General features: G+C 42.7%; 3 protein-coding genes across 4 annotated transcripts; all 3 read right to left on the bottom strand.

Moving 5' to 3' along the window:
- Nucleotides 1-578: 578 nt before the first annotated feature.
- On the bottom strand, nt 579-2,962 carry kctd12b (potassium channel tetramerisation domain containing 12b). The gene has a single exon (XM_053323818.1). The coding sequence runs from the start codon at nt 2,246-2,248 to the stop codon at nt 1,397-1,399; it is 852 nt and encodes a 283-aa protein (XP_053179793.1). The 5' UTR covers nt 2,249-2,962; the 3' UTR covers nt 579-1,396.
- A 4,386-nt stretch (nt 2,963-7,348) lies between these two features.
- znf711 (zinc finger protein 711) lies at nt 7,349-15,078 on the bottom strand. Of its 2 annotated transcripts, none has more exons than XM_053323816.1 (8): nt 14,946-15,078; nt 13,768-13,849; nt 13,575-13,673; nt 11,287-12,150; nt 11,012-11,158; nt 10,714-10,893; nt 10,360-10,494; nt 7,349-10,212 (listed from the first exon to the last, which is right to left on the bottom strand). In XM_053323816.1, the coding sequence occupies exons 3-8, from the start codon at nt 13,651-13,653 to the stop codon at nt 9,032-9,034; spliced, it is 2,586 nt and encodes an 861-aa protein (XP_053179791.1). In that variant the 5' UTR covers nt 13,654-13,673; nt 13,768-13,849; nt 14,946-15,078; the 3' UTR covers nt 7,349-9,031. The 2 variants fall into 2 exon arrangements, with proteins under 2 accessions (XP_053179791.1, XP_053179792.1); XM_053323817.1 differs by having other exon boundaries at nt 13,575-13,655.
- A 467-nt stretch (nt 15,079-15,545) lies between these two features.
- Nucleotides 15,546-26,699, bottom strand: zgc:66447 (SLAIN motif-containing protein-like). Its single transcript, XM_053324275.1, has 9 exons — nt 26,429-26,699; nt 25,246-25,904; nt 21,854-21,990; nt 20,872-20,994; nt 18,746-18,886; nt 18,320-18,649; nt 18,028-18,171; nt 16,886-17,183; nt 15,546-16,566 (listed from the first exon to the last, which is right to left on the bottom strand). The coding sequence occupies exons 2-9, from the start codon at nt 25,893-25,895 to the stop codon at nt 16,512-16,514; spliced, it is 1,878 nt and encodes a 625-aa protein (XP_053180250.1). The 5' UTR covers nt 25,896-25,904; nt 26,429-26,699; the 3' UTR covers nt 15,546-16,511.
- Between the last annotated feature and the right edge of the window lie 746 nt (nt 26,700-27,445).

The following is a 27,445-nucleotide window of genomic DNA, read 5'->3' as shown; positions in this document are numbered from 1 at the left end:
GAGAGCTATCATCAAATATGCAACAGCTTCAACTAATACTGAACTGAATATTAAGAATAACATTATTGTTTACAGAACACGCAAAATATGACCCGCTAAGGTGACTACCACATTTTTTTGTTTTTGTTTTTTGGAAATGACATGTAGTCTTGATATCAGTCTGTCCCAACATGTGCTTCACTCTAAGAATGCTCGTAAATATGTTGAGCAAAGAAATCTTAAAGAACACAATGAGTGAAAAATATAGAGCAGGGGACTCTGAATGATGTAACACCTCCTATCTCCTCTGCCCTCCCTGCGTGGGCGATTAAAATACTGAAAGCTCCATTGCACAATCAATACACACACTTCATCTGGCATCTCGAGCAATGCTTTTTTTCTCTCTCTCTCTCTTTCCGTGTACGAGATCTCTTGATATTTGAGCTTTCATCGTTTTTTTTATTTCATCAAAGCCTGTTGCTTGTTCATTAGCCACACAAGCGGCATCTTTTTGAAAAGGAACCTCTGCACACCAACAATCAAGCTTTCCTGCTCAAAATTTTAAAAAGTTCAATGCACCCCCCACCCCACCCCACCCCCTTCGATGTGACTGTATTATTCTAAACAGAGGCTTTACCTAAACCCCCATTCATTCATAACAACAATTGAACGGATGACCTATGGCACATTCCCAACCACATGTTACTAGACACATTTGATAAAAACTGAAAGAAATTAGATTTTGTGTTGCACTTCTTTCTTGTGCTTGGGTTGCTCATGTCCCTCTATAGGCTGATAAGATGTCCAATTATTTGGTAATTTAGTTCAGAGGAGCAGGACAGAGTCTGATCTGCTCGAGTAAGCAGCCAAAGTATAGCACTGTACATCACGGCCACGCTTTGAAGCCCTTTCTTTTATGCCCTTGTTATGACTTCAATAGTCATACAGACACACTGGGGGCTCTCATTTAACAAAATTAGCTCTTGGATATAGTATTGTGCTTCACCAAGGCAGATGCAATATATATATAGAGTACAAAAAGGAAATAGTACATAGAAGGTTATCAGTCTCTGCAGGAAAGGCGGTGGGGTTGCTCTGGTCAAGGATTGGGGACTACAACTACATGGAATGGCGGCTTAAGCAAGGGCAAAAGCTGGACCTGAGGATGAGGGGGATGGATCTGGGGTTGAGAGGGGAGGGCTGTAGATTCAACCTGCAGAAAAGGTATGAAGAGCAGCTGCTGGGTACTGTTCACAGGATAAATGCTGGAGGCTGCAGAGAGAGATGGAAGGGCACAACATCTACGGTACATCTACTGGTGCAGGAGCCGTCAGAGAGAGAAGGACAGGATGGCTGGAGGCTGGAAGAGGGGCACTTGGAGACAGGGTGGGGGACCGGGGGAAGAAAGCCTATAGTCTCACTCACGGTAGAACACATATTCAGTGTAGCTGGTCCAGATCTTGTCGTCCGTCTGCTCATGGGCAAAGGCGCAGGTTCCTGTGGAATTGCAGGCCACCATGTGGAAGCCTGCGTCGGCCAGCTTGTCAAACGCCTGCTCCAGAAAGGTGAACTTGAGATAGTAGCGGGATGTGTAGCGCTCAGGGGGGCGGTCAGGGTCGCGGCTCTCGTTCAGCGTCTCCCCAAACACCTCTTTGGCCAGGGAGGTCTTTCCACACACCATGATCCGTGCCACCCGGCGGAATTTGGCGTCAGTGTGGCTGTCACGGCCCAGGGTGTATGAACCTCGATAGCCGATTGTGATGAACCCGGACCGTTTTCCATCCATTGTACCAGGCACAAGACTTGCACAAGCGGCAGCAGCAGCACCCAGAGAGCCAAGGTGGCGGGCTGTGTCAATCCCAGGTGAGGAGTCCTCTGGGTCACTCTGACATCCCTCATCACCCAGGGAGTTCTGCTTACTGATTTTGGGTGCCAGCATCTTGACAAGCTCAGGAAGGTTGAAGAACTCAGCCTCCCTCTGCAGTCGCCCGCGCTCAGGGAAGTGGTCAGGAAGAACCAGCTGCTGGTCCCGCATGTAGTCCAGGATGTAACGAAACAGGAAACCATCACGGTCCACAAAGAAGCGCCCCTTGGTGTCCCTGGCCAGTCCTTTGGCTGACTTTCGACTGAACATCTCCCATAGCAGGGAGTCTGGCACACTTGTGAGGGTAGAGAAGCGAGTTATGTACACCTGGCCACCAACATTGAGCTCTATAATCTCTGGGAAGGGTACCTCCTCCCCAGAGATGCCACTATCTGGTAAAGCCATGGTTTAGTTCTGCCAAGCAGGTGCACTTGGATGCAGCTTTAAAAACAACTTTCTTGGCTGTGTTTAAAGTTCAAATTGCAGGACTTGACACAGTATTCTCAGTAACACCCTTTCCCTGTGGTAAGAGGGGCCTGTTGAGAAGATTGCGGGTCCTGATGCAGTGGATATCCTGTGGTAACGGAGCGGCTAAACTGCAGCGCTCAATTGGTATGCGCGCAATAAAAGCTGTCCTCAACTCTCACATCAAAGCCAGCAGAAAGCAAACAGCTCTAAAAGCACAGCCTCTATTCTAACTACAGACTAATACATAATGACTAAAACATAGCGCAGAAGGTTTCAGGCAGCGTTGAATCGAACCGTTGTCTCCATGTCCTTTACGCGCACACAGATGTGGTATCCTGAGGAAATTCTGCTTTTGACACCAAAAGCTCTCTGAGCAGGAAATGCACGGATTGCACAACAGTCCATAACGACTTCTTTCTCTAATTGTGGTCGTTTTTCCTCGCGCAAACAGGATCAGGTGGCCCAACTTCAATAAGACAATCCATAGTTGGAGATCTCAGTGGGCGTCCCGCCGGTGAAAAGCCACGTAATGAATAAGATGTTCCAGAGGTAGTGAGAGACCATGTATGTGAATAAAAAAACCTCCAATTTTTCCATCACCGGGGTTCACGTTTTACGCGAAGCGGTCAGCTGTTCAGTCCCTCCGCTCCTCTCTCGTGTCAGACAGTAACTCTGCTGCAAAGTAACCGAGGATACAGCGTTATTCCTCCCGACTAGACACGCCCACCCGCCGTGACGCACCTCTGCTGTGATCCGGGTCAAAATATCCTGCTCCCAAGAGACCAGCTTGTTTACTGTGGCTTCATCAGGGGCAGTTATGTCTGGAATTTTTCATTAACACTTACTGAAAAATGCATTGACCCAAATAAACAAACAGGATCATATTACTAACTTAAAAATATGCCACAGTTTATACATTTTTTAATTGTATTTTCCACATGTAGGCTATACAGTGAAAAAGAAAATAACAGTGACCCCAGAGAGAGAAACCTGTTATCCCAATATCCATTTATGCATTTTTTCAAATCAAGTTTAGCAAATAAATTGTGACGTAAAATTAAAAAATCACTCTACTGCCTTATTCATAATGTTGCTGTATTCTCATTAAAAACAAAGCCGCTGGCTCAAAAATGGGACTGCATTTCATTTTTATGCATTTATTCTTAGGAACACTTGCAGTGATCAGTGGAGTCAGTGTCCATGTGTAGGGTGGGATAACAGCGACATCTAGTGAATACTCAGGAGCAAGCGTCTTAAAGAACCCTTCCACCCACTACATGAGCTCAGCTTGTCCTTGTTTCTTCACTTGGATGTTTGAGCTTCATTCTGCAGAGTGATGCATGTGCAGAGTTTGACACTAGAAGGCTGTTTTCATTCATTTCCTGAACAATCTGAGCAATACTTTCTGACCTCACATCCTGGTTTAACATTAACAATGTAGACAAATGTTGAAGTTTCCAGTGCACCTTCACTGAAAATGAACTCTTATGAAGCAGGAGACATCTTGTATCCCAGCAGTTGAGCTTTTAAAAAGATAAATACTTGCACATTCATCATAGATTTACAAAGGGAGAAGTCATAGATGTTATTTTTTTATGAGGGAAATGAACTTTTCTGCGGAAAGAAACTTAATGCAGAGAATTATAAAACATGCCTGAAGAGGATTTTAAATTTTCCAATATTGTTTTTTCCTGCTTTATAAAACTTTTTATGGCACCAGTGAGAACATCCTCAACAAAGACTCAGTTTGCAGAGTTGTACAACCCCAACTCAAAGTCCTCTTACTAGCTTATTCTGGGGCTTTCAACCATATTACACGGAGTTTGCTCAGTTATCATGGGGCTGGATCTGTTGATGTGCAAGTTTCCAAAGCTGTTATGACTTCATTTATTGCACTTTAAGTACACAATAGGTGGGCATGAAAGTTAAATATCAGGGTCCACTTTTTAGATTTTAGAGAAAAAAAATCCATCAGATGACACATCCAACAGTCAAAGTGTAAACACACAAGTAGGAAGCACAGGTGAGTCACAGAGAACTGCATAATCAACAAGCTGCCTGGTGTTTTTTGTCTCTTTTCTCTCTCAGTCATGTGTTGTCCATCACGCAGTCCATTCTCTGACTAATCAGCAGGCCAATTTTGTTGGTCTCCAAGCAATCTAGCCCTGATTTCCCCCGAGGGCCCCCGCAGTCTCCAGCTGGCTTGCGGTACTAAAGCCTTTTTGGCGACAATCCGAATCTGCCAACTCTGGTTGTGTGGGCCACACAGGATCTGGAGGTAATACGGCAGTGCAGTCTGCCAATGAGGGGAGTTGATGACACAGGCCCTGCTCCATTTGCTGAAATATGCAAAAGCAATGTGCAGTCTAACTCCACTACAGTCCAAAACACAGCCCCAAAAATAATAGGCCCTATAATATAATATACCAGATCTTAATATTTGGGGTAATAGCCAGCTTCTATTTGATGCTGCACATTTAAAATGATTCAATTACTATTATATTTGTTTATAAATTGTCAAATCTCCATTCACTGACTCTGAGCAGCACCCAAGTCCCTGCACATCAGCATGTGACCCTGGATTTTTACTGGCAGTTTCATCATTGTAATCACATCCAGACCATAGCTCATTGATCCTCAGAAAAATAGACAAAATGAATACATCAAATAAATTAGTTTGACCTTCTGCAACAGCTGGATAATCTGTGTTCATCTGTCAATTCTCATCTCAGTGATGGCCTTCGAAGGCTGATAGGTGAGCCATGTGTGTGTATGTGTGTGTGTGTGTGTGTTTGACGCTCTGCTGATTCAAAATGGGAGAAAGTGGTTCAGCACAAAGAGACAGGAAATAGAAAAATGTACTTACTGCTATTGCTGTTGGTATATCTGTATGTATTCAGAGAAAAGCTGCCAGACATGCTACTGGTGCTGAATCATTGGATAATATAATAAAAAGAAGGGTTACTTAGGGAGGATTTTATGGATATGTCCATACATTGATCCTCGTCCTCAGCGGTTTCTGCTGACCACCGTGCTGGTAAGTGATTTATGAGATATTCTGTGGGATCAACAAAAAATGAACAGGCTGTTGCATCTGTTTTTTTTTTTTTGTGTTTTTTGTGGCGCTCATGTGATCCCATCTGCACAGCCTCATTTCCCCCAGCACGAGAATCATACATCTTTCAAGACAGGTGATGTGGAAGTGAAACAAGACATGGCTGCAACGTGTCTGAGATTGCACAGATTTATTCTTAACAATAATGTAAATCGAAAGAGAGACACATCCCCTCTGGGTCTCCTTGGAGAGGCAGGGGACTTTTATTTGTTGGTGAGACTGAGTCACACCGACAGATATAACTCACAACAGGCTAATGAATGTAGAGGAGATTACAGTGGGAGGGACAACTCGCCTCACACACACACACACACACACACACACACACACACACACACACACACACATACACACCCATTGTTACTGTAAATGTTTTAATTGAATCATTTACCCCACTTTCCTCCTGACTCAGTCTATGCTTTCCATCATTTTCACTAGTTACGCCTAAATAATTTAATAAAACTGTTTGTTCTCTTTTTCATGGCCGCTCCCAAACCAGTCATATCCTCCCTTTGTAATATACTGTATGAGACTCTGGCAAAAGACCCTGGCTACTCTTTCTCTCTTTGATCTATTGTCAGGCACTATTTCTGACATTTGTGTTTGACAGAGTTAAATTCACATGTTTGAATTGTATAAAATTACGATTTTAAGTTCAGTTTTTGAAAAAAGCAACAGGATTTTGCTGAAAGCACTCAAGCACTTGAACAATGATTCCAAACTACGTATTTATTGTAAACCGAAAACATTTTGATCCATGACAAAGACTCTGCTGGGATGAAAATATTGTCTGTTTACAAAAATATGTGGTTTGGTATCAGAACTGATTTTTTTCATCAGTTTTGTTTTCCAGCTGCTCTGTACTTACATGTGATGTGCATATAAACACAAATAATCAAACTATCCTTTCAATCAAAACATACTGATTATGCAGCTTAAGCAGTGTGACGACCTCTTTACTCAGCTGGTTGATAGAAAACCTCAGATGCAGGACAGGGTTGGGCACTGTGCAAGCTTGTGTCAGCTACAGCAGCTCAGATGCCGTGCTTTCCCCTGACTGTTGTTGTTTCAACTTCTTTTTGAAAAGCAGGCTCTGACTGTCTTAAAGACCTGAGCTTGTACATACTACTTACAGAGATTATTGCTCCTGCTATGCGTCATTGCAATTCCTAAACCAGAGATCTCCACCAATGAGTTTAAGTCTCAACAATAATTCTTTGGAAGGCCTTTGTGTCTCTGGATTTCAAGTTGAGAGCATTAGGACCGCTGGACCACTTTCACTCTGTGCCAACTGAAGTGGAAGACTTGTAAGGTCTGCTGGGATGATGCCTGCAAGACTGTGCAGTACAGCTTAGCTTCCTGTAACACTAAATCCACTATCTTTGCCCTGATGTGAGGGGGTGAGCTGGTGATCAAGTGAATCAAAAAAAAAGGCTTGTTTGCCACTGGAACTTTACAGAGTTACAGGGGCTTACTGACATATTTCATCATTTATTAAGGATTGACTTAAGTTGTACAGACTCAATAAATGTTCAAAGTGTGCTCAAAGTAAAACCGATGAAACTGCTAAAAAAAAAAAACAGGCACTGAGACATATCTTCGAAAAATAAACATCTGTGCACATGGAAGTTGTGGATGAAGAATGTGTGAAGTTTTTAAAGGAACAGGGAATTATAGTCACTTCATTTCCAAATATCTTGCTGAACAATATTTACTGGGAAGCTACATCAAGTCACAACTACAATCCTGTATCTGTCCATTGAATCTGGTATGCTGATTAAACCCACTGGATTAAAAGTTAAAGTGTCATTCTCCTTGTGAGTAAGTTAAAGGGACATTGTGTAATTCAAATGAAACCATATACACCATAAAACTGAACCTCTATATCTGAGTTATATGCTCAGAAAACAGACCAAAAAGCGTAAAAAGATAATTGTTTATTTTGGTTCTTCCCCACCAGTAGTTTATCCACAATCAGACTGAAAGAAAATATAGACTAAAGGTACACGAAATGCAGGGATTTTTAATATATACCACAATTAATTTCATGGAGACAGCATATGTGCATACTAATGCCAATATTATGACCACTGACTTTGAGGGTATAATCCCGTGTTTGGGATTGGGTTGGGTTATTCAGGACTGTAGGACTAGGGTCTGGAAAACTTGTTAGTGACCACAAACAAAACACAAAACCCAATCACTTATCCAGAGAACAAAACAATAAATGGTTTCACTCACCACTTTCAATGACAATTCAGTTTTTGATGCAGTAATGGATTGTGCCCACTTGCCAGAGATAACACTCAAAACAATCTTTACCCACTCACAAAACTCTGTAATTGTTTATAATTGTGTGTGTCTGTGTGTGTGTATGTACATATATATGTTATATATATACACAAATGTACACACACATACCCCATACATGTAATTAAAATACAAAACAAAAATTATTAAAGTGCTTTCTACTGACTCAAACACACAATCTCTGAGAGAATGGTATTGATACAGTATGTTTGAGAGTTAAAAATCACTTATTTTCTGATTTGCTGTGTTCATCAGTGCTTAAGGGATAAAGACCAACAGATGTAAGGCATGATTGCAATCAGATGGTTAGCTGACGAAGCACATCTGTGTCATAGGTTACATCACACATACACAACTTACAGCGGCAGTCAGATATAACCACCTGAGCGGCCACCGAACGTGAAGCCAACCATCTGTCAAGTTCATAATACATCTGTTAACTATCATATCAGATATAATAGCAGATTTCTGTCAGAAATGTGTTGTGTACACTAAAGGGATATTCTACTAATATACCAACTGCACCCTTCTCCTCATTGCTAGACACTGCTGATCAGACCAAATTCTGATTCAACTTTTCAACTTTTAAGACATATTAAACAGAATATAAGCTGTATTATACATGATTAATTTAATGGAACGCCAAGTGTTCAGACTTGGGAGGAAAATGATGAAAGTACAACGGTTAAATTTAATGAAATATGCTTTTAAGGAGCTCAATGTTTGTCAACATCACTGAAAACCATTGATGAATGGCCGTGCCCCTTAAAGACCAGGTGGCATTGAAAACAAATGTCAGGATAAAAGCTGGTTAATAAGGATAACAGATACTAGTTGGTACTATGGAGGCAGGCAAACTTCTCCTGTACTCACTCCACATCATCTGAAGAACTGGCATGACGTTCACAAAGCACCGCTTTCTGTTTTACAGGACACAGTCATCATCTTGCAGCATTTCAGCTGAGTGGGTATAAAAATATAGCATTTGAAACCCTGAATAAATGTTCATATGTGATTTTTCTGCAACAAAACAAAACACAATTTACAGCTGTCCCACTCAGTGTACACACTGTCTTTTTTAGACTTCACCCCCATCTAGAATGTGTTCTTGCTTTACCTCGGGGCGGGGGGAGGAGGTTTACACCCATTACAACACAGAACACAGAACGGCAATTATAATGTTGTCGTCTTCATCAACAGCCTACATCCATCATTTCTTTGTTAATACACTAAAATTACCTCTGGGTGTGTGACACAGATTTACTCAGGAAAGAGGAGTGTGTTTGTGTGTGCGATTACATCAACATGTCTTTGTGATGCCTGGCTATGTGCTGGCTCTTCTCCGAAGGCCTCCTAAAGCCCTTGGTGCAGTAGTCGCAGCGGTGGGGGTAGTCCTTGGTGTGAATGGAGATGACATGGCGTTTGAAGCCAGAAGCGTCCGTACTGTTATACTCACAATACTGGCACTGATAAACCTTTCTACCACTGTGTGTCTTCATGTGTTTCTTCAGCTCAGCGGGCTGTCGGAAGCCTCGCCGGCACCGCTTGCACTTAAAGGGGAGATCCTTTGTATGCAAGGACAGGATATGGCGACTCAAGGTGAAGGTGTCAGGAGCGTTGAAGTTACAATGCCGGCACTGGTGCACCTTGTTGCCCTTGTGCGTCTCCGCGTGTTTCTTCAACTCTGAGGGCCGGTGAAAGCCTTTCTCACACACATCACACTGGTGGGGAAAGTCCTTGGTGTGAACAGAGATAATGTGTCGTTTCAGGTCACTGGAGTTGGTGCTCTTGTGCTCACAGTGTGGACACTGATGGGTCTTGTGGCCTTGCACCATCTCTATATGACGCTGGAGTTCCCGTGCATCTGCATACGCTTGGGGACAGTGGCTGCACTTGAAAGGCAGATCCGCCCCATGCTTGCTCTTGATGTGAGTCTTTAGGTTGGACTGATCTGCACAGCGGAACTCGCAGTGTGGGCAGTGATAGGGCTTCTCGCCTGTGTGGGTCCGCATGTGTTTCTTCAGCTCTGACGGGTGGCGGAAGCCTTTGGCGCACTCGACACACACATGTGCAAAGTTCTTACTGTGCACTGCCAGCAGGTGACGGTTGAGCAGGCCCTGTTCAGCCGTCTCATAATCGCAGTACTTGCAGTGATGTAGTTTGGGCTCCCGGTCTTTGACGATGAGCTTGTCAGAACCCAGGGGACTGGACTCATGGTAGCGCCGTGTGTACTCAGTGTATTCTGGAGAGCGCTCGCTGTTGTGGCTCAGCAGCTTGTGACTCTCCAAGTGGTTGTGGAAACTGACCTTCTTGTTGGTGGTGAAGTCGCAGTCTGTACACTGGTACTTCTTCTTTAACAGGTGGTCTGGGTGGTTCTTCATGTGGCATTTGAGGAAGCCTCGCGAGCGAAACTTCTTCCCACATATGTGGCAGGGGTAGACAGTTAGAGGCATACCATCAGGTCCAATGATGACAGCTGAAAGAGAAGGTGGAAAATTTGTGTGCAACCAGTTGTGTTAAATTTATTTACTATGAATCATCAAATCATATTTTCTGTTGTTTGGACACTACAGGTGTTTGACTGCAATCTCATCATAGTGACAGAATTTTACACAGTTCATACCAGTCTGACACTGCCGCGTGTCTCCTTTCTTCTTCTTCTTCGTTTTGGGTTTGAGCACACGGTTGGCGCCAAGCCCCTCTCGGATTTGAAGAAATGGTGTAGCTGCTCCGTTCTTCACCTGATCAATGGTATTACCTGAACAAGCATGAAATTTTAATATCATTAGGAACACTTTTCATTGTGAGACCAGATTAAATTAGCTATTTTAAAAGACATAAACATAAATATATAAATAAACAGGTTATGAATACAAACATATAGTTATTGAGCAAATCATCTAATAACAGTCAAAGACCTGGTTACAAAATGCATTAAAAACTTTTAATCAGGTGGTTTTGTAACAAAAGAACATACTGATGTCATCATCTTCATCTTCATCACTGTCATCCTCATCGTCATCTTCTTCTTTGGGATGGTTCTTGACGGCCATGTAGACCATCTTGTCGCGACCAACTCCCAGTCTGCCTGATGATGCAGCCTCAAGATCAGGATGGCCGTTCTGGTAATCATCCTCAGTTATCACCTCTGTTCCACCTTAAAGGAACAAAATGATTAATTAAGTCAAAGCCTAAACTACATTCAGCCTAACAGGGAAGAATTTGATAATATCTTGGATCGTTGAAATGATTGAACTGATAATTCAGTAATTTACCTAAATCGTCATCTGCTTCAGCTTTGAAAATGTAGACTTTGATGACCTCAGAGCCGTCCTCCTCCTTGGACTCCTTGTCTTCCATTACCTCAGTGCTGATCTCAAGGGGAGTGTCACCGATGTCCAACTTCTCTCCCACCTCATCCACTACATGACAAATATAAAATGACACAAATAAGCTTGATTACCAAAATTGTATATTAGCGATAATAAACACAACACTGCATAAGAACAGTGTCTTCAAGGTTGTGCCATCATATGGAAAACTATCTTACAGGAGATCATAAGGTAATCCTCAGAACTGCTTCTTGCATCATCATCCTCATCTGTCTGCAGGGGAACAGCCTCAGTTGGCAGCTGTTCGTGGATTATGGTCTCGGAGTTGGCCTCGGTCACGATCAACCCTTCTGTAACGAGTTGGTGGTCCAGAGTGTTGTCCTGGTGCTCAGAAAGAAGCTCTGCCACAAAGACCTGGTCTGGTATTTCATCGTGGTGGTTGGAGTCCTGGATGAGATCTGAGGTGAGGACATGGTGGTGGTGGTGGTGGGCGTCAAGAGCTTCCTCTATTGCAACTTCTGTTCCCAGGATATTGTCAGGCATGATCACACTGTGTTCTGAGGTCACCATGTCCTCACTGGTCATTTCATGGCCCTCCACCCCTTGAGATTGCAGACTTTCTACATCTACCTCTAGGCCTTCAACAACCTCTGCTTCCAAGCCCTCGACTTCCACCTCCTCCTCAAGGCCCTCGACAACATGAGCTTCCAGGTCTTCCACATCTACCTCAGTTTCTAGACCCTCTACCACTTGCGCCTCTAGACCCTCCACTTCTACCTCACCCTCCAGGCCTTCGACAACTTGAGCCTCCAGCTCCACCACCTGTGTCTGGAGACCGTCAACCACTTCTGCTTCCAAGCCCTCCACGTCTGTGTGTAAACTCTCCACAACTTCAGTCTCCAGTCCTTCAACCACTTCTGTCTCCAGGCCTTGAACCACCTGGGTCTCCAGGCCCTCCACCTCAAGCCCATGCTCCAGAAGGATGCCTTCGTCCGTCATTACATCAGAAAGAAGCATACCCTCAGGCACAGAGACCACAATGTGCTCCCCATCGATGTGAGCCAGACCCCCCATGCCTGCAACTGTAAACAGAATAGAGGGTTACATGATAATGTTTTCAACAACAGAATAGAAATAAAAGCTACAATCCATGAAAAAAGATGTCAGAGCATCTTATGATATGTTTATGATGTTCACTTTCTTGTTGTGGTTACTCTTGCAGCACCCGTTCAAAACACGCTGAGATTGAAATGGACTGATGGCTTGGTATCACTACTTCAATGCATAGAAAAATCAATACTGTTGATGTGAGGTGTGATTGAGTACACTCAGGATGTGTGTGATTAGTTTACTAGAAGATTAAACGTTGCTACCCTAGCTAGTCAGTACCAGAAATACTAGTTGGTTGAATTTATTTATATTTTATTAATGTACAACACTGGTTAACTTTTGTGTCCAAGACACTGTATAGCGCACCCAACACTAAGCGGGGCAGTAGCCACTGCCCCTCCTCCTCTTCTTCTATCTCTGTGGGTACAACACCTGTGCCAGCTGAATTTTTTCAGCTGCTGGACTTACTGTTAATCAACTTAGGGCTCGTGTTTTACAGAAGCATGTTGATTTCACTGAACAAAAATGTTTCATTAGTTGAATAGCTGGATAAAACCGTTAATCTAATGCCATGTCAACCAGTAAGGGTAATGTTTTCTAATGACTGATCGGTATATTTTATTATTTTAAATGTTTTTGTTATTTTTAACTTGGTGACTTCTGGTCATGTTCTGAGGAATAATGTGCAATGTTTTCTTTTCTCTGACTGTAGTGTCTCATCTCATCTCTTCCATGGAAGTGTATCTCAGTCCTGAAGTCGCAATGCTGTCAGTTTCCTAGGATGCTTAACTAGTGACATAAAGGCTCGAAAAACTGTGCTGGTTAAAACAGAAAGGCTCATTCAAAATGTAATAATTCCATAATTTATTGGTTATAATGAACTTGCAGACGACACTGCACTGTCTTGGGGTCCTCAGTAATGCACCCGCCAAGTGAGACACTGATCAGATGAATAGTCGTTATTTGAAGTGTGCCCAGGGCCCTGTTATTGGAGAGGCCATGATATGCGAAATATATTTCTGCCTTGCCTTTAATGATATCTTTCTTATCCAAACAACTTCACACTTTAGGTCACTGCACACTGCACTTTAGAGCTTCAGCAAAGCAAAGAACAGACACGCACACATACAGAGATTCCTTCTTTTATAGTCAGATGAAGTGATAATGTCAAACTAACCACATTATGGTAGTGTGAACATATAATTTACTTAGGTGATAGCACTGAACTTTTTACAGCTGTGACTCAAGAAACCCGTACTCATGGTAGAATATGAAAAAGATGTCTAACAATGGTAAAGATTAGTAGTTTATTATTTGAATTGTATGACAGGTTTCAGCTTTAGGTGTGCTTGTTAACAATAAAACAGGTGACACTCTGACCTACTTGACCACTTACCAAAGTCCTGCATGATCATAGTATGAGGCATCTTCAGCTCCTGTGTGTGTAGCTCCAACACCCCTCCACCTTGGTCCATGTCTTTAGTCAGAAAAATGACTGAAAATTACCATACACACAACGTTAGCCATTTTCTTTCACTTGTGAGTGCACATGACTAAAAATGAAAGTGAATGCAACATTTACGACATACCTTCACATTTGATGACAAGAACCTTAGAATAAAACCAACAGGATATTTGATGTGCTTCCTTCCATCAAGGTAATCAACCCGTCTGACAATGAAAAACATACACACAATTGGTACTCTCACACATAACACTGATAAAGAGAAGACAGACAGTAGGTAATGAGTTAATTATGGGTCCACATGCTATTCAGATTATTTAAAACACATTTACTTTTTAAATAATTTTTAAAACAAACTTTTTAAATCGGCTCAGGATTATAATAAAGGCACTGGGCTCTGCACAACTTGAATACAGAAAAACTGCCAGCTCCCTCTGAGAAGGGGGACTGGTATGTTGTTGACCAGTGGCTCCACCCATTGCCTATCAGTAGTACTACAGACAGCTTCAACCTGGGGACATATAGAGCTATGCACCTGGAGCCAGTTGAGTCTGATGGCTGCAGCTCAGCTGAGACTAAGGACGAGCACACAGGCAGTGCGTCCGTTGGCTCTAAGAGGAGTTCTGTTTGTTAGTGTGGTGATGGAGGGGAATGCATTGTTGCCACATGACGGTTCAAAATAAGCCAAATATGTCATGTCTGCAGTGATATGGGGTGGCGTTATGGGTGCATGTTTATTCACGGATATATGATTTTAGGATAAAAACGAACACTGTGTGGTCATACTCATCGTTTTAAATAAGTGTTGTTTTCTGGACTCTCTTTGCACAAAACTACACATGCTCCGCGTTTATGGCCGCCAATTCAAGTACCGTAAACGTTATGCAATGCATACTCGGGCGGCTACCGCCCTCCACCCACCGGAGCTAACTAGCAGGCGAGCTAGGGCTGTTCCTCCCAGCGCCATTTTGTTTTAGCATAATGGCTAAATCAAGACACCCAAGAACCGACATTATTTGACCATTTGAACACCATGTGTATATAATATTGCAATGTTACTAAAGTCACCAGCATAAGCAACACATTAGTATGCCTCAAGAGTTTATTGTATTACCTGTCGCTATAATCTGCGTGGCAACAGCCGTCCGTTTGGCTAGCTAGCTTGCTAAGCTAAGTGGAGCCGCTTGTGCCGCATTATCTTCCATGTTGTTTTTCCACAAGGCTGAAAGAGGCCCACTACGGCCGACTGGGCCCTCGCGTCTTATTCCATATGCCTTTCTGACCGATTCAAAATAAATTTACCTGATAACGTCGTCTCCCGACTCTATCGGTGTTTCTTCGCCTTGTCCGTTTTGTCTGTTATTGTTTTGGTTTATTTTTGACGGTAAGCTAAGTGCGGCCTGCAGTTTTGGATCCCCGGGCACTCTTTGCTAGGCCTCGGCCAATCAGCTTGCGTCCTGACGAGCAGAGGGAGGGCGGGGGGCAGACAATGCGTGGCCTCGTTTACCGCTGATCCCTTACTATTTGCGTCATGCATAAGAGAGCAGTTACATTAACACACTCATTCTCTTAATGGGAACATAGGCTATTTATGCCCTAATCTTAAGACATAAAATTGAACGCTATCACACAGACTAATAATATTTTTTTTCATGTGGTTGCACACTGTGCGCTCACACTTTGTATGCGCAGATGAGGCCTGTAGGCCATTTTGTCACAAGGGGTGGGTAGCATCGAGCACTCATTTGAGAAGCGTTATGGTCATGCTGCACCCAGGAACTATCCGGGACATACTGCTGCTGCTGTGTTGTGCCGCATAATGAGACTTATTAGCCTGCGATACAAACAAACCTCCACTTGGCATTTATATACTTCAAGTGACCACACATGCAATTATATTTTCAGGGTAGATTTTATTTTTATTTTATTTTTCATTTTTCATGACAGCTCCCAAATTTTCAGAGGCACTCTGCATGAGGGTGCATAGCTGGCACAAGGCCTTCGTGCATAAACATCTTATTTATTACAGTGGTACCCAAAAGCAAACACTCAACTCCACCATTGGATTTGCAGTAAAAATGCCTGGTAAATGCAGTATGCCAACAGTACCTTTGATGACTTCAGATTACTTCTGGAATTAGAAAGAGTGTTGCAGCGGAAATGCACCTTGGCACAAACTATATTTTTCCTTGTTTATACTACTTAAGGGCAGTGTGGTTTACAGGAGTTGTATTGCTGTGTAAAAGCAAAGAGCAAAAACCGAAATACTACAAATCTAAGAGAGAATATCACTAGGAACCACTCAAACATTCATAAATTCACACGGATCATTGTAGGGACACATGGAAGATTTGTCATATTTCAGTTACATAATGATTGAAAGGGTAAGGAAAACCAAAACCGAGCATGCAACACTCAGCACCATCATCTAGTAGGAATTCACACAGAAAATGCACAAACCAGCAACATCTTCATTTAAATTGTCTTCATATCAACAACATCAACAGAATAAAGTTATTACAACCCTTAATATTCCAGCAGTTTCTCACAATTACCATAGAAAAATAAGTAAAATTGACACAAACAAATCTTCTGGAAGCTCTGAGTTGGTCCATATAACAAGTGGAGTGTGCGTGTGTGCCTTCATGTCTGCCTACACATCCTCTCTGTGTGTGGGTTGACAATGTTTCATGCAAGGGAAAGAGATTAGTCTTAACTACAAATCCAGTGCAGCCCAGCGATCCAGTCTGAAATGGGGGACTGAGAGGTTGTGTGACACATTGGCTGTGTTCTTTGTACTAAGAAAGGTCAATGGGGAAAGGTCACGTGTAGGTTGCAGCAGTGGACATCCTTCATCCTCGGTCAGGTTCAGTAACAGCCATCTTTCCAGGAGTCGTCTGGGATTCTAGTCATGCCCAAAGACCTGTCAATAAAAGCGAAAGTTAGTCTTTAATCACTGTTTAGTTGGTCATTCAACTACACTCTAACAAATAATTTTGTCAGATACTTAGGTGTATTATGCTAGTCGCAGCTAACATAGCTTCAAGAAAAGAGAACGAGTAGCCTACAGATGTTTGGTATCCTCCCTTCTAACTCCACACCCCCAAGATATTTTTCATTTTCAGCCCAAACCTACAGTTACTCAAGTGAGTCAGTACTACTCCCAAATGCATATAAACAGATTTTGATGTGTATAATATCTGTGTAGTACCCTTTCAATAGTTTTGACTTAAAGCACTCACCTCCTTGGCGGCTGTGAAAGTTTACTCCTGGTTGACGCTGATGGCGCAGCCTGTCCTCGGCCCACTACAGGCCTGCCTGCTCCAGCAGAGGCTCTCCCGGGTACATAGGCTCCACCATTAGTGGAGCCCGGGGACTGGACCCTGCGGGCCCCTCCTGCAGGAAGTGTTTGGACAACAGGCAAACCTCGGGAAGACTGACGACAAGGTGCCACGGAGCCCGCAGGAGTGACAGCTTTAACTGGAGCCCGCAGGGAGAGAGGAGACTGGCCATTGCTACGCAGTCGACTACAAGCCATACCTTTAGCAGAAGAGAGGCACAGTGGTACGACAGAATCTCAATCCAGATTCTTTCTTCAAGACAAAGTGGGTAATAGAGATAAATGCTGTTTACATATTTAAAAAATGCTGTAGTCTCAATCCAAACTCCACAGATGTGGGACGTATGAGTTGTAGACATGCCTTTAAACCAGGGCAAGCAGTACTGGGTTACCAAGGACAAGTTTGGAGCAAATTAGTGGAAAAAGCCTGTGGCAGGTGAATGAAAGAGTTCTGGATGAGGATGGTTACCTGCAGATTACCTACAGTAAGTCAGGAAATATGAGTGGTCAAGGGGAGGAGTAGGACAAAATTTGGGATGCTTTGTGGATCTCCTATATATAGTGTATATTGACCCATATACAGTGTGAGTTAGTTCTAGATGTTTCAGTGTGCACTTAGGGTTAGACAATCATGGTCCGAATAATAACAATAATAATAAGTTATCATTATTATTCCTATTACATTCAGTTTTTGGAAGGATAATATCAGTGTGCCAATGTCATTCAAAGATAACATTAGCATTTATTTTTATTTTTATGAATTTAATTACATGTAAAAGATGCATTGGCAGTGTTTGATTACATTATTTTTTTTCATAAATTTTTGAAATTTATGAATGTTACTGTCTTAACATTGAATATCTGCTGTTTGTAGCTTCAGTTAAATCGTATATGTACATGGGTCCAACCCTTCCTGCAGTAGTATTCAGGTAAAGAGGAGGTGAGGTGGTGGGGCACAAGTGACATTACAGAGGGATATATATGCAAGGTGTGTACCATCATATGAAAGGAGTGGTGTGGACCAGGTGAGGAGGGTAGGGTTACCTGTGGAGGGGGAGTGAGTCAGGTGGGACATGCGGTTGCCAGAGCTCTGGAGGTTAGCCTCCATGCTGCGGCTGTTTCTGACTGCCTCCAGGGAACGTAGGCTGGTGCGGGGGGCCAGATTAGGCATGCTGTGCCTCAACTCTTCTGGAACCACACATAGACAACACATTTAGCAACAACAGAAGGTGTATCATCACAGCTTTGGTAGAACAGCTATAGTATCTCTGCGTTGTTAACGCTGTCCTCTTTGACCCAACGTGTGAATCCTGGGTTATGGCAGCCTTTTACGTACCCTCACTCTTAGCAAATTTGAGCAGCTCTGCACTGGGGCCCTGAAGAGATCGTCTGGGGGTTCTTGTGCGTGGAGCCCCGAGTCGGCTGCTATATTCCTGACCGTGGTTGGAAGTGGAGGGAGACAGGCACCGGGGTGAGCCTAAGGGCGAGGGGGTGAAGCGATGCCGCCGTTGGGGCAGGGAGCAGAACTCATCCTCTTCATCTTCTAGGCTGTAACTGTCAAATTCCTGGTCGCTGTAGGTGCCACCCCGGCGTAGGGACTGCAGAGACGCTGTGGAGCTGCGGCGTGATGCAGACGCTGAGCTGGAAGCATAATCCTGCCTCAAACCTGACATCAAAAATATCAAAATTAAAAAGCAAAGTTGGAATATACCGTATAGACACAGATTAAAGCACTAAATTCAAATGTAAAACCTCTACTCACTCTCTTCCTGTAGGCGAGCCATAATCTGGACATCAGTGAGATCCTGCAGCTTATACCCCATTGAGATGGAGTCATCGGATGTACTGAGTTCACTGTCTATAGAGGACTGGGAGCTCAGGGCTGATTGCATACCTGTGACACCTGTAAACACAGTAAGACGTTTGTTTCAAACAGTATCTTGCACATCAAGGCATTATTGACTGCATTTTCAGCAAGTTATTTACACCTTTGTCAGAGAGAAACTAAATTGCTTTACAAAAACTGGCCATGTGGTCTGTGCGAACATATAAAAGCCAGTGAAAAATAGGGAGGGATAAAGAGAAAGTACCATAGCCTGTAATATAACGGCTGCAGGGCTTGCCCATAAAGGGAACATCATAATATTTCAAAAAGGTACTCAGACTACAGTATGCATTTTTGTTAAATAAACACTTTTTGTGGATTTCCCCTCAGGAAGGTGTAATGAGAAAAGTTTTTCCTCCATTATGCATAATGACAGTGGTCAACCACTCTTGATTAATGGGCCCCTTTCACACAATATAATGACTATAACAAATGTCAGACTGTCACGTATGTGGTAACTGAACTGATCACAAAAGATTAAATGCCTTCAGGATCTGTCTGACTCTGCTTAGCAGACGACAGGGATTGATTGATCAGCCTCACTTTGAATGATCACTTTGAGGTAATGAAGCGGAATAGCGCGTCAAAGTGGAATTTTGTTTTGTATAGTTGGGTAATATTGGAGAAAGCTGCCTTCCTGTATCACGACAAATTTAGATTTAAGTTCGATATTCACCAGGTGTGATCAGCATATTATGTTCATTTTGTACCATCATAATATTTGTGGAGATAAGTTATATAAACTACAGCTCTGTTTGCCAGTGGTTAGTATGTCACTCCACCCTGACTTTACTACAGCCTTGTCCAGGAAGTTTACTCCAGTAGAGGGACTGTTTGCTTATGATACCCAGGAAAGCAGTATGCAAAAGCTTCCCTAACAGGCATGTCTGTCTGACACAAGCCTACCACTCAGACTGAGACAAATGGGAAACGACAACATCATCCATGGGCATTTGTTATGTAAAAAGTCTGGGATTAGACAGGGTCACCACTGCCCACAAGCCAAGCATTTTCAAGTTCATGCAAAGATTGGTTATTTACAGGGTTTGGACAACACAGACATTGTTGGTCTTCATACAGTGAAGGTGTTGTGTGCAATAACAGGAGTGCAAAGTAACAAATGCCACCACAAAGTCAAGATCCACAATATTATACATTTCACACAGGTTAGCCAAACACCTTCCATATATCAATATGCAGTGTTTTCATCCCCAGAGATATATAATCACATATACTTAACATGCTGACCATCTTCCAAATTGTGCTGGTGTTGCAGATGTTTTCCCTATCTGCCAGGCACACTTTGTTTTCTATTCATTTTAATATATCATGAAAATGAAGTCAGGGAGAAGTACAAATACTTTACTGAGCTGTTTCAAAGAGACATTTCTGTGACTATGTGACAAAGTTTCTTGAATCTTGAATACTTGAGATAGATGGTTCTTCACAGTGAATATAAAATGAGTGAAGCCTCGAGTGATTTGGAAAATCTACATTCGCAACGCATTAACATGGGAGGACAGAAAGTCTAACATCTGCCATTTAAACGTGGGCTGACCAACAGCAATATTCATAATGCAAGAAGATGGCGAATACACCCTCTACACGCTCAGGACATCTATATGACAAGACAGTCCTTAATTAACAGCATTCAAAACTTAAGACTTCTATTTTAGACCTTCCTGCAAGCCAGAAACCCTGACTAACAACTGAACCTCAAATAATGTTCCCTGTGATGGATTACCATTCCCAAGCAAGTTTATTTCAGAAATAAAATTAATCGTTTGGAAAATGGTTAGCAGGAAGTATATGTGATGTTCAGCAAACTGGGTAAAACATGCAAGAATAACTTAAATACTACCATTCAGATCCCTGAGGGCACACGTTGACGCATTAGCGCACACGCATCTCAACTGACCTAAATCCTTACAATAACTGACGTCAATCCCACTGTTGTGTTGAGCAGAAAATGAGGAGCAAAGTGTGTTAATGTCATGCCATACCTGAGCTGCCACAAGTTAGTAGGGATTTGTTAGTTGATTTGTGGTACCCAGGAGAGATCAGGCCTGAGCCTGCCGAGCCTGCCTCTGCTGATGGGCTGCTGTACATGTTTCTCCATCGAGACGCTGCAGGGAACATGAGGGAAAGATTAGATCCCTGAGAAGAATGTAGACGCTTCAAAAACGGACAACGTGAAGAGAAAGACACAATAGCAAGTATGGTTGAGATGCAAGTGTCATCACATATACTTACAGGATGTTTTAAACAAAAGCTATATAGAGTGTGTAAACAGTAATGTTCAGTTTAATAGCAGGTGCAGGTATGAATCTTTCACACATGAGCCTTAAAATCAAACTAATTCTTGCATATGTACATAACAAAACAGGTTTCAAATAAAACAATATATTGTAATGTAGTTCATATATCTTTACTGCTAATCATATCATATGTACGATTTGGATAAAACATGCTCCGTGCCACTACACAGTTTTGTAGCCTGGTGCTGCAGTTTAAAAAGGAGAGCTGACCCAGGGGGGAAGGTAATCCAACCCAGTCCATGACTTCATGTAGTCATTCAGCCCTGGTGTGAATAGCTTTGTTGTTCAGGTTCTGCAGTGATCAGGAAGTAGGAGCTGTGAGCTGGATAAATAATGAATGGGGTGTGTTGGATCAGACACAAACGTCTGTCCATACATAGAGACGTACACACGACATACACATTCACTGCAAAGCACCTGGCCATTGTCATACGACAAAAACACACAGATGGGTGCACATGCACAGTGGAGGTGAGCAGTAAATAAGAATGGAGCACATGCAAAGAAGGGAGTGAGGCTGCGTCTCTAAAGCAGCAAAATGTGACTTCAAGACCTTTATAGATTATTAATTTGGGACTTACAAAACTGCAGATTCATAAATACTGTAGTTAAAGGATTTCCTAGAGTTTGATGTAAACATGTATGTGTGTGCTTGTTAAATGCGTACTCTGGTCCAAACGGTTGATCAGGGTCCGACATGCTATTTCTGTCTCCGGGCTGCGGTGGTCAAGAACCTGCCGACACCACTTCAAAGGAGACCCAGGACCAGCCTCTGCTACTTGCTTTTTAGGAGACACATATAACCTGAAGAGAAAAGGCAGACAAAGAAGAAAACTTTGACAAGGAGTAAAAGTGATTGGGAGAGTAACACTGAGATGTGAAAATTGAGGTAGGGAAAAAGCTGATTCGAGGTTGAAAAAAGTAAGCCTAATCTACTTTTTATTAAACATGCTTGTCAGGTGTTTGCCATTAAGCGCAGAGCAGAAGATTTGAATAAGAACAGGCTGGAGATTAGTGTTAACCACTGGCCTGTAAGGTATGCACCTAATAGTGTTGAGCATGTGGTTTACAGTGAGAATGTTTTTCACAATGCCAGAGTGAGCGCAGGCAGAACTAACGCCCAGCCAATGAATGGTTTTTCTGGCAAAAGAATAACGTGAAGCAGCAAAGATCCCACATCTAATAAATAACCAGACTGTTTTATATAAAGTAAATGATGTAATCAGAGCAAGTAGTGAGTGAGCAGATACTTTAAAAGGCAGAAGAAACAAAAAAAAAACCCAACAATAATGATGTATTGACTCATACAAAATAATCCCTCTCAAGTCTCAATCATGATTTATGACCCACTAGATTTGACCCTGCCCTCAGCCTGTATTTTCTTATTTTGATGTGTTTGGGATGTCAACTTTTGGGCAGTGGGTGTGTAGCCCCCAGCCAATAAAGGCGCGCAGGGAGTGAGGGCGGAAAGACAAAAAATCCAAAACGTAGCAACGTGCAGCATAGCACTTCTGTTGTCATTGAGCCAGGGAGGAGGGGTCAACTTTGAATGCAGTGTTTACAAACCGCAACAGACAAATCCTAATCATGCTGACTTTAAGTACTACATCTAAAAACATCCTTATCGCATCCTTTAACAACCTGGCTCCACCTTATCCTAACATAACTTCTGTTTAACACATCAGGGTCCCATGGCATCCTTGTGTGGTGGCAGGCAACACCCAACGCCATTATGGCAGATATGTGGAAACGCTTTGGTGTGTGGAAAAAAAAAATCCTATGATGGATAATCCAACATCTAAACAGAGAAGTCATGTCATTGTGTTACACTCTACTGCAAGAAGTTTTGCCCCAGTTAAGACAAACAGTCACAAGCTTTGAACTGGTGGTCACATGGTCTGATCCTTTGAGTTGGATACACAAAAGGCCCGGAATGACTGGTTCTGAACCAGTCATGACAAATCATCTTCCCATTGGGTGCACACAAAAGGACCCATTTAACACTGGAATAAGCGACAATACTGGGAACAACATTCAGGTCACACATCCTGCCGCAGAGCACGGTTTCTTCTTATGCACACAAACCTATGTTTGATACGAGGTAATGAACACGCCTTTTGCCCGTGTTTGATCCATTCACGGCAGAGTTTTGATCACAGGTCCATACAAACATCTGTTAGACTGACACTGTACCTCCATGAACATTACTGCTACAGCATTAAATTATACAGGAGCTTCAACAAGTGATAAAACGGTGGCTGACTTTCAGTTTGTTATCATTGGTTGTCACATTGTTTACACTGCACATGCAATTCTGCAGATGGACAAGCCGACAGCGGAGGTGATCACATTGCCAAATTGATGTCTGTGTAAAAGGGACAGTCGGCAAGGCGGGACAACGCACATTAAACGTCACCTCTGTTGTGTTACACGTCATGCCTCACGCCAGAATGGTATCATGGGCGGTAGTTTATTTGACTCAGTCGGCATCTGTATGGCAATATTGCAGGATCTCTGTAGAAAAGGGGCTGGTGTGACTTACAGTATTTTCTTAAATGATACTCTAAGAAACATTCACATGGCAGTCTTGAGTTGTAGGGTGGTAGATCTGAAAGATTGTCTGCTCCCTTATAAATCTGGAAGTTATTCCCTGGATTTCCAATTGTGAGCATGTGTTACTGGGATTCTATTTGTGTGTATATTTTGTGTTTGTAATTCATAAGATAAAATCCTGCAGTAGCTCTCAGGTCCAGTGTTTTTGTGCCTGTTGCAGTCTCATCACAGAGGGGGGCCCCACATCACATGCTGTGCAATCCCACCCAAAGCAGTTTAGCCATGCGGCAGCATCCAGCCCAGAGCAGATCAGATTATGTCGCTGTTGGGATTACTGGATGTTTTGGCTATGATAACCTCGCAAAGCACATATGGTATGGCTAATGATGTGAACTGAAAATAAGTCATGAATGGTCCGGCTGTTCAGTGCCATGGCTGAGCTGCTAAAGTAGCAATCAGGAACACAATATGGTACCTGTTTTATCCAAGTGTACAGCATAAACGATACTCCAACACTAAGATGTCGGGACTGATTTCTGCTATTAAATTTGCTTTTTTTTAAATAAGCAATAAATATTCTATTACTGTTTTTTTTTTGATAATTATGTTCTGCAATTGGAGGAAATGAGCAAATTCATATGTCTTATTTCAAAAAACAAAATAAGCTCCAACCTGACCTACCATCAGGAATTAATGCAGACATAGCTCTCTTTAGTACAGTGTACAACAAGTATTGGCGAATGCAGAGCTATGTGCAGTCTGGCCTATAAAATGTTTTGGTTTACATATTTAACATTTTATGGTAGTAAAACATTTTTCTCCAGCTCAGTAGAACTCAATGATGCAGCTGTGAATAAAGGACATTCACCCTAACCTACCAAACCGGTAGAGAACAAGTTAACACCTGTTGTTTACCTGTCCAGAGAACTCAGAGTAGAATCAACTGAACCGACAACATCTCACTCTTATCAACTGCTTCTGAATCAAACACTGGCTGGCTGCACTTCTTTTGCCGCGAAGTCTTTTGTATTCCTCTCTTCTTCATCCCTAACACCTAATCATTAGTTACAGTCACTGGTTACAGTTTTAAAAAATCCTCAGTGGTGATCAAAATGTTTTCCACTTTCAAGAAGGGCTTTGAAAATACAGGAAAAGATTCACCTTTGTGGATGAGGAAAAATAGTCCGTTTCTGTCTTGGACAAGTTTTACATCTCAATAACCTAATTCTACACAGTCACTGCACTGTGGGGGAGTAACACTTTCAAACCAGAGGTTAAAATAAAAAAGCATAAGTGACTCATCTTGCTGAAGCAGCCCATGTACTTGTATGACACAAATAAACAACTCCTGAAGCTATGAATGTATATGCTGCTGCGTTGTAGCACCATAATACGTTATATTATGGTGGTGTGTCTCACATCCACAACACTTTTAGTTGCTCTAGCCAGCTATGACAGGAATATATGTTGGCAAAAAAAGGGATAAGCAATGCAGCTGAAACATACCAACTGTCCGCGTCGTCTACTTCTGCACACTCATCCTCCAAATCTAGGACATCCACCTCATCCAGTGCAGTCTGGTCCACCCCTGAGTCGCTCTCTGCAAGTGTCTCTGACTCATAACTTTCCTGAGAGGGGCTGTCTGGTGTCTGGCTTTGCCCCTGGGTCTGTCCTGCTCCATTGCTGTGAGTCAATGTGAGAAAGCCCCCACATGGCCCCCGCTCCTCCTCTACCCCCTCCTCTTCATCCTCTTCCTCCAGTCTGTTGGCCACAGGAAGAGGGGACATGTCTTCGCCGCTGCTGCTGTCCTGAGGGGGTGACAGTTCAAAGTCTCTGCTGCCCAGCTCACCACTGTGCTCCAACCTAAGGTCACAAGTCAGTCTCTCATTGATATTGACGGCAGCTGTGAGGTTGCTGTTGCTGCTGGCTCCTCTGTGGATGATATTCTTGCTTCCCCTGTTGCGGAGAGTCTCATTCTGGACCTCCAATCTATGAACGAGCTCCTGCAGCTTTCGGACCTCCTCCAGCTCCACCCCTGCTAGGTCTTGACCCCCCTCCTCTTCCTCCTCGCACCCGGACTTGGAGCTCTCCATGTGGCCTCTGGGACTGCCATTGTCAGGCTGGGGGACCACGCTGGCACTGTCCGGGACCACCATGCTCCGACACTGTTGGGAGTCACAGTAACATTAGGACAATAGAGAGCAGCACCATGTTTTATAAAGGACAGAAGGAAAGCATTGGTTCAAGCGTAACAGGACTACATGCATGTTCACGTTATGTTGCCAGATGCACAAACAGTGACTGGCAGCAACATAACACAAGTCAACTCAGAGTGATCACAGCTACAGCCTGAGTTTATCGATAAAACAATCCTTTTTTAGACCTGAACAATTAGACCTTACAAGTTACGCAAAGTAGTTCGTGTGTCAAATCGTTAACTCAGCAATTTCAGCTAACAACAACCCGTATTTACATCACACCGACCACTTTTCTTTAGTCGCGGTAACATTGCTAAACAGCTAATTTAACATTAGCTGCCGAGTACACACAGATGCTGTAACACATCATGAACTCCGCCTCCGAACTGCAAGCATGTAGCAGCTGTAGTGAGAGCATTATCTACTCGTACACGTATATCCAAACGTTAGCTCGGTTAGCCTGCTACCAGCGAAAACAGTCATAACCTTACCGGTGAGTGAGCCGTGTTGTCCCAGCGAGCTTGCCCGCGCTGCTCAAGAGCTCAAACTCCTTTCTGCACCAGCGACCGCATGAATGAAGCCGCTAATTAACATCCACCTGAAACAGGCCGAGGCTTGTTGGTGATTGCCAAGACGCCAGAGTTACTCTTGGTTAGCTACTGCATGTTATCTTCTTGATTGTGCTTCGCCGATAGCGTTCACCATATCGCTCCCTGCTAACTAGCTTGTTGATAGACTTTTAGTTAGCCCACTGAGCCAGACCTGCAGCGGCGCTCGCCCCTCCCCCCACTGGTTTTTTGCTATGTAGCGCCCCCTATCGGAGGCAGGCAGTACTACTGCAACATATCGCTGTAATCTTTATTGTAGCCATCGAGTGTCGCTGTTTACATAATGGTGCAACACACCTCTGCATCAAAGGTGGGACAGACAGAACAGACTGTTGGGGAGTAATTAGTTGCATGTAACGGCGTTACGTAATTTGATTACAAAATAAATGTAACTAATCTGTTACAGTTACTTGATGAATGAAAATGATGATTACAAAAGGGTTTACATCTGAAGTCAGACCTTTAAGATTTTGCCTAGGAGAAGGGCTTATACCCTCTTTTTTAATGTTAAACATGTTACTTAATACATATATTGCTGTTTATTATTATTATTGTTATTATTATTTGTATTTAATTATTAAAATCTTCATTTTTTGTATTTTGTAAATAAATCAGGCTTATTTGGAACACACATTGGCTTAGTTGTTGTCACTATTTAGACTTTTGATCTTTTTCATAAAATATCTTTATTTTATATTCCAAAATCTACATGGACTAATGAATGCATTTTCAAATGAGAGATAATTCTTGCTTTATAAAAAATGATCTACCTTATACATCATGTCCATGAAAAACATCCGATTTTGGTGGGGTTAATGGGTACACTTACCCAAACATTCATTAGAAAATTAGAAAAGTAATGAAAAAGTAATCAAATGTAATAAGTTACTTTGATCAAGC

The sequence above is a fragment of the Scomber japonicus genome, chromosome 8 (assembly GCF_027409825.1).
Source record: "Scomber japonicus isolate fScoJap1 chromosome 8, fScoJap1.pri, whole genome shotgun sequence".
Lineage (NCBI taxonomy): Eukaryota > Metazoa > Chordata > Actinopteri > Scombriformes > Scombridae > Scomber > Scomber japonicus.
Note: the sequence above shows the minus strand (reverse complement) of the source record. Positions and strands in the feature narration are given on the sequence as shown.

What these genes read in the sequence shown, in the direction of transcription:
- znf711 (XM_053323816.1), bottom strand. Translation starts at nt 13,653, where the DNA reads ATGGACCAAGGTGGAGGGGTGTTGGAGCTACACACACAGGAGCTGAAG. An exon ending in TATGATCATGCAGGACTTTG is followed by an intron (nt 12,151 to 13,574) that starts GTAAGTGGTCAA and finishes TTCTGTTTACAG; the next exon opens with TTGCAGGCATGGGGGGTCTG. An exon ending in TGAAGCAGATGACGATTTAG is followed by an intron (nt 10,894 to 11,011) that starts GTAAATTACTGA and finishes TGTTCCTTTAAG; the next exon opens with GTGGAACAGAGGTGATAACT.
- zgc:66447 (XM_053324275.1), bottom strand. Translation starts at nt 25,895, where the DNA reads ATGGTGGTCCCGGACAGTGCCAGCGTGGTCCCCCAGCCTGACAATGGC. An exon ending in GTAGACGACGCGGACAGTTG is followed by an intron (nt 21,991 to 25,245) that starts GTATGTTTCAGC and finishes TTTTCTCTTCAG; the next exon opens with GTTATATGTGTCTCCTAAAA. An exon ending in GGCTCGCCTACAGGAAGAGA is followed by an intron (nt 18,650 to 18,745) that starts GTGAGTAGAGGT and finishes TTTTGATGTCAG; the next exon opens with GTTTGAGGCAGGATTATGCT.
- kctd12b (XM_053323818.1), bottom strand. Translation starts at nt 2,248, where the DNA reads ATGGCTTTACCAGATAGTGGCATCTCTGGGGAGGAGGTACCCTTCCCA.